Source organism: Haemaphysalis longicornis, unplaced genomic scaffold (assembly GCF_048455015.1).
Source record: "Haemaphysalis longicornis isolate Haplotype H1 unplaced genomic scaffold, Haemaphysalis longicornis Haplotype H1 scaffold_1, whole genome shotgun sequence".
In the NCBI taxonomy this organism is placed as follows: Eukaryota; Metazoa; Arthropoda; class Arachnida; order Ixodida; family Ixodidae; genus Haemaphysalis; species Haemaphysalis longicornis.
In genome coordinates this window covers 418,152,526-418,169,298 of record NW_027526203.1, presented here as the reverse complement: position 1 = coordinate 418,169,298, position 16,773 = coordinate 418,152,526, and the positions used below count along the sequence as shown (strand labels likewise).

General features: G+C 46.2%; 1 protein-coding gene across 1 annotated transcript; it reads right to left on the bottom strand.

Moving 5' to 3' along the window:
* Nucleotides 1-2,578: 2,578 nt before the first annotated feature.
* Nucleotides 2,579-14,534, bottom strand: LOC144172667 (uncharacterized). Its single transcript, XM_077701309.1, has 4 exons — nucleotides 14,326-14,534; nucleotides 9,244-9,336; nucleotides 4,391-4,993; nucleotides 2,579-2,709 (listed from the first exon to the last, which is right to left on the bottom strand). Exons 1-3 carry the CDS (start codon nucleotides 14,335-14,337, stop codon nucleotides 4,436-4,438), a joined length of 663 nt encoding a protein of 220 aa, XP_077557435.1. The 5' UTR covers nucleotides 14,338-14,534; the 3' UTR covers nucleotides 2,579-2,709; nucleotides 4,391-4,435.
* Between the last annotated feature and the right edge of the window lie 2,239 nt (nucleotides 14,535-16,773).

Sequence of the window (16,773 nt, the reverse complement as noted above, 5' to 3'; positions counted from 1 at the left end):
CTGCTCGTTCAGAAGCATGAATTCATTTGGAAGAGTTATTTTAAACTCCTGCGATCTGGCTCTGACTGACTCCATGCGGAGTTTCTTAGTTTTCATGAGTTTCCTTCTTTCCCTATTGAGATTCAGCCTTAGCTTGCATCTAAACATCTTGCGATCGCTGCTCCAAATCTTACTTAGCACCTCTACGTCCTGCACGCTAACCCGGTTGTCACTAAAAATGAAGTTAATTTCGTTTTTAGTTGTACCACCGGACGATGGTACACGGTTGTAAGACGAACATCCTTGCACTTACTCTTCGGTTAAGACCGCGGTGTAGGAATGGTTAAGACGAACAACTTTCGGGGTGGTCCCCACTGCTGGCGATTCTGGGTAGCGAACGCGGCAATCTTGGCGGGGTGCGGAGGGGCATTCACGCGACCAGAGGAAAAGAAAGGTAAAATAAAACCACAGCGCGAAGCGAATTCACACCACGGAGGTAGGGTGGAAGCGAGATAAAAAGACACGCGGATAAAGCTACCGCTTCTCCCACCCTTCAACCCGTGGAGCCAGCGGCAAAGCAAAGGGGTAAAAAAGTGAGGGATAGATTTGCGGCAGCTCTGCTCTGGATGAGAGAGGCGCAAAACTAGCAGGATAAAAAAAGTAAAAAAAAAAAAAAAGCGGCGATGACTGAGACTTCCGGTTCGCGAACGCACCAGCTCTCCTGACCAATGGCGTTTTTCAACGGGAGCATGTTAATTGGCGCCGGTTCGCGTGGCGCCTCCCAGCGCGTCACCGCCGAGAAAGCTAGGAGTTCCCCATCTCGTGTGGTTATTGTCGCTTGCGGTAGCGGGTGTGCACTCCCCGTCGCCGCTTGGAAAGATTAAAACCAGGCAAGAGCACTTTGAAGACAATCTTCTATGAAGTAAGTGTGCTTCATTAACCATCTTGAAGCAAGATACTTGCATGCCCCTGGGCGTGTTGCCGATTCTATTGTTGGGAGGGCTTCTGATAAGACCAAGAAATTGTCATGGTTCCTTCGAGATTGTCTTAACAGGTGTTCACTGTATATATATATATATATATATATATATATATATATATATATATATATGCACACATACTAAATATTCCAGTTAGATTGGAAGAACACCGCTTTTTTGCTAGGTGCTGGCAGTGGTATTGTCATGGCGTCAAACGTACTGTGGTGGTAACCACCTTTCCGTATATTCGATTCCTTGGAGCAAAATAACTCAGAGAGAGAGAGAGAGAGAGAGAGAGAGAGAGAGAGAGAGAGAGAGAGAGAGAGCAAGCTTTAATGAATGCTGAACAGGTTAGCCCCACTAACGGCAATCCTTTCTACTTCATATGGAGGTGAATGAAACGAAATAATAAAAGGAAAATGAAGGGGCAAAAACAAACCAAGTGAACAATAAAAGAAAAACTAGGGGGAAATGTTACAATATCTGTAGAAAATGATTAGACTGCCTCAAGGCTACAGGACCTCTTGCCATTCCGAAGCAGCCAAAAAATTCAAAAGAGCTTTTGTCTTTAGCACGGTGTCAGCATGACTACGCAAGCGTCCCGGCTCTATAACGTACTTCCTCGTCGTAATTTTACGAGAACACTTGTCGCTGTTTCTCGCTCAATGGTGAACCATGGGCAATCGCCTAATGTCCTCCCTCATGAAGAACACCAAGCAGACTGGTGAACTCACCCAGCCTACCTTAAACACAAAGCTGTGGATGTTGGAACATTACGGTGCAATCGATGCAGGACACCCACATTTTGTATTGATGCGCCTCGTGGAAACTTGAAGTTGCACTGCGCTTCAATATCGTGGAGGGGAGAGTCAATTTCAGAGGGTCCTGTCGAGCTGACAACTGTAGTCTCCATCTTAAGTCATACCCAGGCGTACTCCCGTCTTTCTGTTGAGTACGAAATTACAGTGGTTGTGGTAGACTGTACGCGTCTTTGGCAACTGCATCTGAGATGATGTGATGCTGGCCCTGCATCTGGCCCTGTAGGCCAGAATGAGCTCGCAGCCACTGTAGAGAAATTCTTTGCGCTTCTCGTAATGAACGTGTGCATTACACATTCAACTCACACACACGTTGGCTATGGAATTGGGACGGCTTCTTCAGTGTTTGTCAGGCTTCTCGATAGCCCACGATGATTAGAATAAATGCATTTTTCTCTGGTGAGAGCCGACCGCTTTCACCTCATACGCTAAATTTTGTGTGAATTGTTTGCACCTGTACGTTAATGATAGAACAGCTGAAGCAGAACTCCGTGTCGCGAACAGGTGTGTTATATAAACACTATATTTACGCACAGATGCTTGATGGGTCAGGCAGGCGTATATCAAATTTTGTAATAAGCAACGGCACAACATTCTGAAAGTGTCGTCTACTTTCTGTCTTTTGCTCTTACTTTTTACGTTGTTATCGAATGCTTCCGTATTAGAGGGTGGACGTTCGTGAGCGCACAGGCTGTACTAGCCATTGAAGTTAGCCGGCCGAAGTCGCTAGCAACAGGCAGCACACTGGCTACAAACAATGCACCCCAGAAACAATGGGAAATATTTTTATTTACACCAACAGGAGTAGTGACGAAGAAAACAAAGGAAGAAGGCACAAGCAGCGAAGCCATGTAGGAACGGGAACCGGGGTGGGGACAACAATGAAGTCTTGCTTTTGGCAACGCTTGATACACTGACAAATACGCCGTCACCTGAAAGATACCACGGGAGAACGGGAGGCCAAAGAACGTGTTAAAATCCACATGGAGTTGCAAGTGAACAATAACACCCCAACTCCACAATTACCCAGCACTCCATGACATAGTCACAGTTGCTGCGGTTGTTTCTTCGTCGAACGATTAGCACAGCAGGCCCCATTCACCGGTCGGGTGGGGCCGAGATGGGCGAAAGTTTCGCCATTGGCCAGTAGGGGTTAGAAATGTTAAGGAGGCATAACCGACCACCTTTATATTTGCTGCGGGGCTCGGAACTCTGGAAGCACCGCACTATGAGCGTTGTATAGAGGCACTTGCGCACCGGACCCAGATAACTATAGAATGTGTGGCTTCACACGCCTCTTTAATGACACTGCTTCTCAGTAAGCATATGGTACGAACAGACGAAGTATCTCGTCCGACAAGATTTAAAAAGGAAGTAAAGGAAAGGTACGGTGGTCAACAAGAGCCTGGAAGATTAGTCAATAAAAACGGAAGATAACAGGGATAGATAAAGGAAAAGTACAGTTAAACAAACACTTGTGAACACTATCCTTCGTCTGCTACGAAAGGGCGCTATATGTATACGTCAGGGTGTACCTTGGTCACATTTATGGAAGGCGGTTCGACTGTAATATTACTCGCGCCACCGGGACGTTAGAAGATGGCACAGGAGGAACGTTAGCATGTGCTCAGTAAAATTCAATTCTGTACTGAACGGGTGCAGTCATGCATGCTCACCTACAGGCACCGTGGCACGGTAACGTAGCTGCTTAGAAAGACAGTGAAGTTAATTGTAAAAGTTTCCCAATTACCACACCATGTTAAATTCTGGGATGCATAAATCAGTTTGTGAACTTTTTTCAAACTATTTAGGCGCATTTTTAACCAAGAAAGGGCGTTCAAAAGAGCCGTTTTCTGCGCTCCATTCTGTCCGCCGATTTGTTGACTACGGCTATGACGACGGACTGGCGAGTTCGTAGGGCTAAATTTAGCGGTGGACGAACAAACAAAATTCGATGTTAACAATGACAATGATGAAAATAAGAATTTGGGATGCTGAGATAGCATGACGTTATCTCAGTGGTTGGTGCGCTGGCCGCGAATGGCAGATTCTGCTTCCTTTACGCCCGCCATTACCGATAAACTCGCGCTATGCCCACGCTGAACAGTCAAATAATGAATTCAATAGGTTGAACTGCATAATGCAACAACAACTAAGACTTCTACGAATTGCCTGCAGCGTCCCGTGACGCCGAAACTCCCTAATATATGCCCTTGGTTTTGCCGGCGTATTCCAATCTAGTGCATGCTAAAACTGTCCTGTTGGTCTGCGCCACCATGCCTACAAAGCGGACCTCTGTCATGTGGCACACTTCAGCCAGCGACTTAATTGTGCTCCTAAAATTGAGAATTTGAAGTATTGAAAAGTTGCTTTTTAGTGATGTCTTGGAACCTACAGTATTCCTATAGTAGTTCTGCTTTGTTTTCGTCTTTTTTGTCCAAGTTCGAACTGCTATTTACCCCTAATACTAAGATTTCCACTTCACGAGAAACATTGCACTCTGCACCGGAAAGGCCGGTGAGTTGTTCAGGACAATTGACAAATGAATAATCCTCAATGCATGTCTTTTGCATACTAATATCTCGTTTCTTACGTTGCAAAACGGAACCTCACCTTGATCCCAATAAATAAACGTGTCTTGATGGACGACGCAAATGCTTATCCCAGGTAGCCATGTCCGTAACCATGGCCTCCGTAACCATGGCCTCCGTAGCCCCCGTATCCTCCGTAGCCAAGACCGTAGCCATGACCGTACGATCCAATACCAGCGTAGCCGTAGTGGGGAGCGGCAGCGTAAGCGGCCACGGGGACGGCAGCCTTTGCGACCACAGCAGCGACTGCTCCGTGGCCGTAGCCCCCTCCGTATCCAGCGTAGCCTCCTCCATAGCCGAGATGTCCTCCGTAGGCAGGGACAACTGGCTTCACAATGGCTACGGGTGCTGCTTGAACTGAAGCCGCGGCCACTGCTTTACCGTTCGCCGACACGTAAGGTGCCGATGCTGGGGCGCTGGTCTTGGTGCCTGGCTCGTTAGTCTTGACTACGGCGCGAAAGCCCAGCTTGTCAGCCACGTAGTGAACCTGGCGGTGGCGGCCGTCGATGTCACCAAGATAATAAGAGCCGTGCACGGGACCGTATGCAGCACCAGCTTCATGGCGGCCATTTACAGCGCCGTAACCGTTGACGATGTCGTAACCAAACTGGTAGTTACCGTAATCCTGGGAGGAACCGTAACAAAGCCACGTTAGTTTGCATACAGGCAACTGAATCCTTGCACAAAAAGCCTCAGGGTGAAACGTTACGTGCGCAGTGAAGCTCACGGGCGCAGATTTCTGTGCAAATACAGTAGCAGTGCAAAACAGTTTTCTGAACTGAACTGGGTGGCATAGGGACATGAAGTCATGTTTACGTGGTGAAGTAAATTCAATCTAGGTTAAAGAAACTCTGCTAGACAGCATTGCTTTCAAAAAACCTTTCGTGTAAAAGAGAATTTTGCTTTCAACCAATGCATAACTGCATAACGAATATTTATTCAACCCACTTCTCTCTACTGCCACTAGATTCTACCGAAAAGGTATGTCGGGAGAACACGTCGGGTAAGGACTGATGCCTCACCATGGATGTTCTCTCCATAACCAAAGCAAACGATGTTATACTGGCCATCAGCAAATACGTTCTTTACCAGACGTGGCGTCTTTCGTACCAAACTACACTGCCGTTGTTAAGGCATGTATATTCATTTCTCGACACACGGGGTGGTTTTACCATACGTGGATTCTTTGGCCATGGGCATATGGATTCACTTGTGAGTCTTTATTACAATAAAAACTTATCGACCAGCTTTGCTAACTGTCACGGATGGAAATATTTTACATTCCAGTGTTAATTGTTGATAGTTTGGCAGATACTGATCGGTGTGCACCTGTTTAAAGCTTATTTTACGATTATTCGTTCACGGCAAACCCTCGAAATAAGAAAGCAGTAAGTGATATGAATCCAAAAATGCCGGGAAGTTGCTTGGTTGCGCAAGGTAAATGATAGTGAAAGCGAAGGGAGGACTAATGCTAGCTAAACAAGCAGGATATTGGTTAAGAAGGCACGACAGGATTATGTAGGCTATGCTCATTCGGTCAGGGAAATGTCGGTTAGGGAAATGACACACGAGCAGGGGCTCGTCGGTAAAGTTGACTTTAAAGTTATAAATCATGATGATGATTGCTATTGTTTTCCCCTTTGTAGCGGGCTGATGACGTGTCATCTTACCAAAAAGCACTAATATACCTATGTTTTATACCCTTGGTTTAATAGTAGCTCTGCTTAGGGCAGGCACAAAAAACTTATTAGGCACAAAATTTTTTCCTGTTACCGGTGGTAACCGTCCTAGGCAATATTGCCCTCTCTGCTTGTCGTCCACCAGCATTCTAATCTTCTTTTCGTTGCCTTGAAAGCCTTGAAGTTAACTTCCCCTTTGCTACCCTTAAATCCTAGGGCTTCTGGAAGCCGAATATTTCCCTCGTGTAGATTTGGATGGATACCCTCGCATTCTAACACTATGTGCCGCATAGTTTCTGTTTCTTTTCCGCAAACCACACATACCCCATCATTTTGTGAATACTTCCTCACGAAGCTCTTATTTCGCAAGCAACATGCTCTAGCCTCAAAAAGCAAAGCACTACCCTGGGAATTATCGTAGAAATTTTCCTTTCTGATGTCCAATTTTTCTCAGCCCTGCACATCTCTAACGACGTCTTAGCTTCGATTGTTTAGCTAAATTTATCAGTTTATATCTGCCTTGCCTCTTTTTTGGTTACGTTGGCTGTCTTGGATTCTCCTCTGTTCTTTCCGTATTTCATCGTTAGCCTTCTAGTCTTCCTTAACCACTGCGTGTCCACGCTTTTGAAGTATAGGTACCTTAAAACCTTAGCTTCCCACCTTCGTTGATCCATTGCTCTCAACCTCCTCTCTATACATATTTTTCTCTGCGCTTCTCGAACTCCAAACGACGCCCAGCCCATATCTCCCTGCATTGCTTCGTTAGTTGTTTTTCCATGCGCGCCTAAGGCCAAACGGCCTACAGTTCTCTGGTTCACTTCAAGGCCTGATAGAACGTCTGATTTTAAGCAGAGTACAGCATTCGCAAATGTGAGACCCTGAACCATTACTCCTTTCCACATTCCTCTCACTACTTCATATTTGTTATACCCCCACAGAGCTCTATGCTTCATTATAGCTGCGTCTCGCTTTTCTTTACCCTTAAGTTGCTCCTCGTGAGTTCTTAAGTAGTTATCCCCTTCGTTTATCCACACTCCCAAATATTTATATTCCTTCACTCTGGGTAATTCGCCATGATGGATAGAGACTGCGTCAGTGGTAGTGTCACTGAAAACAATTATTCCAGATTTTTCTGCGCTAAAATTTAAACCGAGGTCGGTGGCTTCCTGGCCGCTAATATTTAAAAGCCGTTGCATATCGGTCTGGTTATCAGCTAAAAGAACAATGTTGTCTGCGTATAACATTCCCAGAATACGGTGTTGTACCACTTAGCCTTGCAGCATATACGTTAGGTTGAACCCTACTTGACGTTCTTCCAGTTTGTTTTCTAACCCTGCCATGTAAGGCATAAACAGTATTGGGCTCAAAGGGCATCCCTATTTCAGTCCCCTATGGGTGCTGACCTGCTGGGCGCATTTCTGTCCTTCCCATGTAAGGTGCACTCTATAATCTTTATAGATTGCTATAGGGAACTGTATTAACTTGTCATCTAACTCGCCAGCTTTATAGCCTTCGCTATAAAGCTGGCTTTGCTGTAAATTATATCTTTTTCATGGGCACACACCAAAAACAACGTTGATGGAAGTGTAATAACAACTTTGCCTTATTGCCAATAACTTTGTATTACAACTTTGCCAAAATAATTAATGCTCTGAGCCAGCTAGGTGGCTGCAAACTTTTTCCGTGCAGAGGGCTTCAAGACACCCGTTGAAGTTTTTGCTTCTAGCTGGACGCCATAATTTCAGCACTTGAGTGCTTCTATCATTGAACATGTTTTCTGTATTAGAGCGCGGGTCCTCGGCGTCCGTTCCTGGCCTACTCGATGCCGTGCATAACAAGCGGGCAGGAGCGAGCGAAGAACACAAAGTAGGATGAACGTACGCGGAAAGCGAAGAGAGTGGGATGGCGAAAGTGAAACAAGGGGGTACCGTGGCGTAAAAACTGAAGAGGAGCGTATGGGGAAGGAGGTAGGCGAGAGCGGTGTCGCGCACCGGCACCGTCTGTGGCTGCTGCTGGGAAACGCTCATCCCGAGACGAGGCTCAGCGGTGGCGGCGCGAACAGGCGCCCGAGGTCTCCTCGCAAGAAAAGCAGACGCACAACACACGGCCTTTCCCCGTTATGTAAACTTTCTGCCTACGCAGTTCTTTCTGGACAGGACAGGGCATCGGTAAAAGGGCTTCGTCTGCCGCTGCTCCCAAACGCGCTGCCCAAGCAGAGCCTCAGGGCCACTGTGCAAGGATCCAGTGGTGGGCGCCGACAAAGCGTGGCCCACATTCAGGCCTGTCTCTCTCAAAATTTTTACCACACTACATCACAAAATCATATTGTCTAAACAGCCGCGCTAAAAATTTACATTACAGCAAAACGCAGTCGTCGGCCAGTTTTTTTTTTTTTTTTTGAAGGGAAAGCTTTCACGGGACGGGCTGTGAGGTACAGAAAATCAGTGGTACAAACAATAGGAGCGTGAGCCTGGGGGCGCGCGCTGGAAAAAAAAAAAAAAAAACAGCATCACCGGAGGAGGGTTTCAACAAAGGGAGACGGGTCGTAGAGCGTTCTAGGCGCGCCTTCTTACATTTTACGTTGCCGCGTTGGCTCAAAGTTTCATTCCACATCGCTATGGGTGACGACGCAACCGTAGTGGCGGAAGGGGAAGGCCGACAAAGTACGCCGAGGCGGAAGAGGCTATAGGGCAGCTCGAAATGCCGCTCGTCGTAACCATCGTCGGGAGAAGCGGCTATGGATGAAGTTGCGGCTGCAGCCCGACGAGAGCAACATGAAAGCTCAGCATAACGTTGAACAGCAGATAAACAAAAGGTTCAACCAGGCTTTTGCCTTCACATTCTTTGAAAGTTATAAGCGAGCCCTTAATCATTTGGCACATTTTGTGCGGTCTTTTCAAATAACACAATCTTCCTTCATTTACCCTTACTGCCATCAACTCGACATAGATTTAACAATTAGCGTAGCGGACACTTCTTGATCATTTACGACTCCTGAGGTCCTCTAGGTCCTTTCGTTGCTGATTTGTCATATCGCATAAGCTTTTTCATGAATTTGCAGAGTTTTTTCATTTCAAGTGTTATCACATAATTTTACAGGCGCCTAAAGACTAGGCTTTAAAAATCTCAACATCTAGGAAACAATAATTTTTTGAACTGAGATTAGTTTATCAGTGAATAGAGTGTATGTACTCACGTCCTGTTTCCGGTGCTGAACACTGTGTCCACCGCTAGTGGCGACGATTCCGGCACTGACGGTGGCAGCCAGGCAGAGTAGGGAGGAGATGCACTGCGGACATCCAGGAGAAAAGAGCAAAGAAAAAAGAAAACAAAACCTACAGTTGGCCTTCGGAATACCCAACATAAGTAATCAACGCTAAGATTTTCTCACTGGGTAGGCTCGACCACGTTCTTGCAAAGCGTAAACGTCAAAAAGATATCGCGTATAGGGTTACTAATTAGACTTAGCATTTCTTCATGAAACCTGGAGTACGCTACCACTCTCAGGTCATGTGTGCGTCATGGGTGGGGCTTCTTCCAGCGTAAATATTTGTTCGGTGTTGTCCCAATCCTTAACGTTAAGGGAATAATATTGTCTTTAACAGTCGTTTTAAGGAGGTTATATATGTTTTGGACAAGTATTTGAGTCAGTTTTGACTCTTTGGTACGACTGGTTTAGTAAAATATTAGAAATAGGGTAGAGTGGGCATGTATTAAACGTCTGAATACTATCACAATCATCCTCATAATGTTGGAGAGTTTGAAAGAATGATTTTATTTAACATTATAAAGAAGTACCCCGCATTGTACTGCCATTTATATAATTTGAACTTTGAGACTTTTGTAAGCAAAATACCGTAACTTTCCTGTGATAACTAAAAAAATGCAGATGCGTACTGCCACACCCAGCTAGCAGCAACCTTTCTTGGAAGCGTTACTGACGCGTAATTATTAGAAACGCTGGGTGGTTGCGGGTGGCCGCTAAGGTATGGGATCGTTAGAACAGTAGATTTTAACAAAGACTTTGAGAGGGGTAAGTGGGGAGGGTTACATGCCGAAGCTATACATCTATGGGGCGTGGTGTAGGGGTGGTCTCCGGATTAATTTATATACACCGGAAAGCTTTATTGTGGGTCTAAATCTGGACATCCGAGTGTTCTCGCTTCACGCCCCGGGAGCAAAACGACCGCAGAGGGCGGTATCGAACCCGCGCCCTTGGACACAGTAGTAACTCAACGCTTTCGCCACTGATCGGTTGCGGTGGATTGTATTGGCTAAATTAGAAAGGCAAACAAAGTGATTCAGTGGTATATTTCTTCTCAGCAGTGCAATAACATCAGTAAAGTATCGATATAGTATCAGCAGTTATCGATAAATAAATTAAATTTCGAAAAAGAACGTCACTCTAAACCTCGACGCTGAAGAGGATGCGTATGATTTCACCACCGTTTCATCCTCAATTCACCTCTAAAGATAGTGAGCCTTAGAGATTAGATTATATGGTTTAACGCGCCAAAGCTACAACTGTGAAATGGGGCGCTACGTAGCGGAGGTCTCCGGAATAATTTTGACCCCCTAGGGATCTTTAACGTCCGCCGAAATCTCAACACATGGGCGTTTTCGCTTTTCGCCTTTATCTGAAAAGCGGCCACCGCAGACGGGATCAAGCCCGCGTCCTTGGGCTCAGCAGCACAACGCCTTAGCCACTGAGCCACCGCGGTGAGTTAGTGAGCCTTAGCAGAGGGTCAAGGGCTTTATAACGCAAACAGCATGCTATAGTTCTTTTGTGTGTGTACATTATAAAAATACCAGAATAGCGGCGGTTGTGTCTCAATTTTTTGTTCCTTGGCGGGAAACTGAAATAGGTAGCAACAAGAATTAGAGGAAACGCAAGAAGACCAAAAAAAAGGAGGAAAGATAAACTGCTAGGGTCGAGCTGCCTCTCGAACAGAATTGCCCTAAAATCCGAAGAAGACTATTTCTGTTTTAGTAGGATTTGTATACTCTACGAATACTGACCCCCGATATGTGACCAAACAAGAGCGCTTCCAGGCACATCATACTTGTGATTGGCAAGACATCGTGCGATGTTGTGAGATGACGGTATAACGCTTTTCCTTCTCGCAGGGACCACTCTCTGTCCGTCCGCAGCTTTATATACCTGCTATTTTGCGCTTTTCTCCTACAAATTGTGCTACTATTTTCTTTACACAAATTCCAGTTCTAGATCGCTTGCCATCTTCAAATCGGAGGTTGATAACATATCCTTACTTGGGCCTTTGTTCTTATCTTAGTTTTTTTGTTAATTTTCTTCGTGAAACTACAAGCACTGCGCTCTCCCGTATGCTCGCTCTGGGGCCCTATATTAATGTCGCAGCAGCCTATAGCCTAATTCTGTTTCTCTTTTGAGGCAAGAGTTGCTGTGCTTACGCTAGGTTTTGTTCTCCACTTTAGAAAAATGTTGAGGTTAAACGCGAAGCAATAAAGGAATAAAGTTCATAGCAATATCTCTAAGGTAATGAGGCACTTCCAATTTCATGAGTCAAGAGCATGCGAAACTTCTGTGTGAAAGAAAAAGCGAAGACTATGGCCTAAGAAAGATTGGTAGGTCAGATAACCGCTCTTTCTTGGACCCACTATTGTTTTGCTTCAAGTTTAAGTTTTCGTTACCTCTTTGATGCGAGCGCAAGGGAATATATGAACACACATCATGATGGTTATACGGTTAACAGCATGCTCACTTCCACGCTGTTTTTGTTCAGTTTTTGTTGCTGTTTCCAAGTGTTATGTCCAACCTTCTCGCTTTGTCTTGCGCATCGTGTAACTGCGACTCATGCAACTTTCCTCAAGCACTTGCCAATGACTTTTTTTCGCCTATTCCTTTTACTTCTGCCGAGTTATCACAACTCACTTCCATGCTTCCGCGCACGCTGTATTTAAATCGATCGTTTGCACACTCAGCATCATTTCGCATCCAAGGGCTGCATGTATGCAATGGGCGTTTTTCCCGCCACAAACTTGTTGCTTATGATTTCTCATGGCGTAGTACGGTATACGTGACTGCCAGAGAGGAAGGAACCGTGCTAGAAATAGTTGCTTGCACGAACGATGTGGCAGTGCTCGGAAGGGCGAAGAAAAATGCGGAAAAACTGCCTCTGGTGCGGCGAGTCTCAATGCCTCTCGGGGCGCATCCTGTTAAATTACTTCATTATTAAAATAATTACAGACAGAGTGACGCAATATCGTGGTGGCATGTCACTCCCATTGTCACTGTCGGCATGTCACTTTCTTTCTATTGTCACCCTAATTCCAATTTGAAATCAAAATTTAATTTTACGTGCAGAAGTTGCACTTGAACTAGGGACTACTTTGGTATCTTTAACGTGTGCCGCAATCTTGACCCACAATCGTCTTCGTTTATCGCCTTCATCAGAAAAAAACGGCCATGGCGACCGGCATCAAACCCGCGTCCTCGAGCTCAGCAGCACACCTCGGCGAACGTCGTTTCATCTCGATCCAGCGAAGACAAAAAACGGCTTTTTAGAAAGTGTTATTGACTGGAGCCACTGAAGAGAGCATCGTCTTCAGTCTCGGAGCAACGTCTCCTCAGTATACTTTGTCACTTCAAGACATACATCGTCGTTCTTGAAAGAATCTGCAGTGCCTAAATCGGTCTTTTAGTTCCCTGCTATAAGCTTTACCTGAACACGTTATCTCGTCTAACGATTGGCCCTAAACTCCGACATCGCTGTCGTGGGGTAGCAAACCTGGGGCGAGATTTTGAACGGTTTTTTTTTGTTTTCTTCTGTTGCAGGGGCTTATCGAGCGCTGGCCCTGAAATAAGACGAGTTTATCAGAGTGCGCTTTTGGCAAGCGTTCCAACTAATGGAGACAAAGTTTGCAACCTATGGGGGTACAACCTCAAGTCCACGACACGTAATACCGTTAACTTCGTTCTTGGCATCCCCATTGGTTGTTGTTTATAACAAGATTAAGCAAAAATCCCGAGGTATGTCTTTTTGTGAGCACTCTTCAAAATTGTGGTTATATGCGCAAGTAATTTCACGATTAGGCTTAAAGTCACGAGGGAAACAATTTACCACTCAGTTTAACAATGAAACGCGGTCCAAATTCAGCACTACATTGTTGCCACATAGGGCTTATAAATGAGACAGTTTTGCACATTTCCAGCCCCTTCAAAACTTGGGTAACAGCTGCAGGCTTTTGTCTGGATTAGAAACATGCCATAGCGAAGAGTATGTTTAGCTGGAAGCGGAATTTTACTTCCCCTAAGGTGCGCCATTCCCAGTGCTCAGTGGTGGCGCCAGCAGTAACCAAAAGAGGATGCCACAAACCACAGGAATAGGCCAGAAGTGCCATTGACTTGTAAACTTCTTGGTTTTGAGAAATAGGCTGCATCTCGTCTATTTTTATTCGTCTCGTCTATTATTCTATTTATTCATCTCGTCTATTTTTATTCTCTGCCTGCAGATAGAAAGCCGAAGGACAAGCAATAGATCAAAAATTCCTGAAAAGGTTTGTAGCTACCTGAACAGCGTAAAGTACTTGATGGTTATGCTTTCTATCGCAATATCACGACATTGCAGGCTAAGTCGTCAACTGAAACCATCATAATTATGCTGTCAGCAAGCATAAAACAAAACATCGCAAAGTTTTTGTGAAACCGATACTAACGTAATTTTTGCATCTCATCCTTTGCCTGAGCATTCAGCGCGCCTCATGCAGAGAACGCCGTGCGACAATTAGATGCAATCATTTTCTTAAACATCGCCCAGAGCAAACTCTTAAAACGCTGGCACAGCAAAAGGGCAGTGGCGCATTGGAAGCCCCGGTCGGTATAGCACTTGGATGAGCTTTTGGCTTACATACCTTTTAGAAAGGCAAACATCGCAACAAGGAAGGAGAGAAAAAGCGCTCCATTCGACTCCTTCGTTGTTGTGCTGCTTGGAACGCTGCTTCCAGATTTCTTACAATGTGCACTGGTGTGCGTCCCGTTAAAGGGCGGTGTCACTTTCCTGGCTATGCCGAACGTTGACGGCGCCGAGACGACGGGACGTCATTAGATGAAGGTTCGCAACTCCAGGCACTAAATCTTGCGTCCTCCACGGCGCTACGAGCGAGCGGCGTTTTCGACCACACGTCGTGAAAGCGAGGTTGGGCGACCGGACTCGGACCCGGGGCCGGCCGAGCAGCGGAAAGCGTAAACAGCGGACGCCCTCGTCGTGGCGAGTGTCGCCGAGGCACGTGGCCGACGTACCTTGGCGATCATGCTGTCGGCGTTGCAGCTGCGCGTATTCCAGTCAGGTGTGCGGAGGTCGGCTGGTCTGACACTGTGTCTGCCTGATGAGACGTCCGGAGGATTTTATACTTGCTCCTGCGGCGGAGGAAGCCGCCGCGCCCTGGGTCCCCCTCTCGCGCGGCCCGCCGGATGCAAGGAGGAGTGACCGCCTTTTGAGGCCATTATTGCGTCATCCGCTGCTCTGCTGTCTTGGGCCATTCCGGGCGGCCCTTATTGTTTCTCCCGCGCAGCGGCCAACAAAACGGTATTGTATCGACGGAAGGGGGGAAAGTGGGGAGGGCAGCGGGGGCTCCGGGAGAACAAGGCTTTGTTCTTGCAGCTGTGGCAGCAGCCGACGCTGACCGACCGGAATCGGGTCGGCCTGGCATTATCGCCAAATCACTGACTCGTGCGCGCTTCTCGCTCTTGTCTTGCCCCAGCCTTGATGCGTTTTTTGCCTGCGTACCTGCGCGCCCACCTGAGGAGCGTGCACCTGGGCTGTTGACGCCTGCGCACATGCTTCCGCCGGCCGGAATGTCTCTCCGTTTAAGCAACAAGGCGCACCCCTTGAGGCGTCCATTCACGCGGGGCTGTTTGCCGAGACCTTGTCAGAGCTGACAGCTCCGCTTTCACCTTCTTCCCCGCTGCCGAAGCGCGTTCGCTGGTCGTATTTCCCACCCGCTGCTCTCGGAGTAGCCGCAACGCCCACTTTCGGCCGCCTCTTTAGAGTTTCTCCGGCGTCCCGATATAAGAGGAAGTGAGGGCTCACTAATTGGGGCTTTTCACTTATCGTGGCAATGACCCTGAAGAGAGAATGAGCTGTCCGCAGCGCAATCAGTTCTTTAGGTAATGAGGTGGTCAGAACTGCCATTCATCGCAGTTGAATGATTTAGTCGCGATTGGGGTGCGCAAGAGCCGAAGCACCAATTACGCGCTGAATGGCTTCGCACTCATCCCGTTAATACCTCTCTTCCCCTTTGCGAGTATAACCGAGAGCAAGCACAATCATTGTTAGGCAATCAAAATACATGCTAGTTCTCGCTATAGGCAATTAAAAGAAAATGAAAAAAAAAGCTTTTGGTTTGTGCGGATTCCGGACGCCTTTCGTGTGCAATAAGAGTAGTTCAGCTTTTAGAGCACTTTATGCTCACCCATCTTACTTGAAAGACGGCATCATATTTAAACAATATGTAATGACCACGTTCCGTGTTTTTATGTCGGGATAAGGGACGAAAATATTTTAATTTTGGAAAATAATAACCTGTAGCAAAAACAACATAAAAAGGCGCTACCTACCAGGGGCACACAGGAGAGCAGAGAACGATTCATATTTTATATTAACAATTCCTTCACAAGACAGCTGCGTCCTTATAGGCGACTATATTTACATTGAGTGTATTTAGCAACTTCACTGCGCAGAAATTTTAAAGGAAAATGCGAAACATTGCTGTGAAGTAAAAACAATGTGCTTCATATAATTACGAACAATTGTAGTTTTTTTTCCTGAACATTACTTGTTGAAAGATGGAATAAGCGTCGCATAAGTTAGCAGTTTTTGTGTGTGAGAGAGACAGTGACGGGGAGGAAGTGAGAGAGGGGGAAAGAGGTGGAAGAGTGATTTTGTGACAGTAGAGGAAGCATGACGAAATACTATAAGATCATTTGTTCGGGCCAAAAAGCGTCTTTTGTGATTGGCGGAGAATCTGAATGTCGACGCAGAAATGCTTTCAACGATAGAATACGAGAGAAATCGAATGCACAAGCGCAAAACGTGTTGAAGGTGTTCCCGCTTAGAGCAAGCTGGTCACAACGCAAAAGCACAGCTCGATCAAGATTAAAACCTAAAGGATTGGTGTCAACCTCGTAGAGGTGAATGCGCAGAAGAAGAGCGTCGCCATGTTTTCACATGTACGAGGGTATTTTAATATTTGCAAAAAACTGTGGTTGCTTCCTCTGGCATAGGAATCTGTAAAACACGAAAGTCAAATGTGCAGAGAAATCTGCAGCTGAGCATGATTTGCGGGTCGGCGGCTGTCTTGTGGGTGTGCTTGGTGAGCGACGTCCTGCTGGCTGGTCGCTTCGGCAAAGGTGTACTGGCGTGACGGATATGACGTCAGTTAAATGTTGGTGTATCCCGTTATAAAACACTTTCGTGTTAAAATATAAAACCCGAAAACGAACAACCTTAACTGGTAAACCTAAATACCATTCTTATTACTATTCTTATTCTTAATACTTATTACCACTGGGTGTGTTCTACTGAAGAACAACCCTAAGTATAACGTACTCTTTAGTACTAAAGGTTGCTTCCCCGCAAGAAGACGCTGTGTGCAGAGGTGCACCATTTACAGGCTGCTTGTTTCGTTGTACTGGCGTCATTTCCATGACGAATAGGACGTCAGTGAAGTCTTGGTGTATCCGGAAATA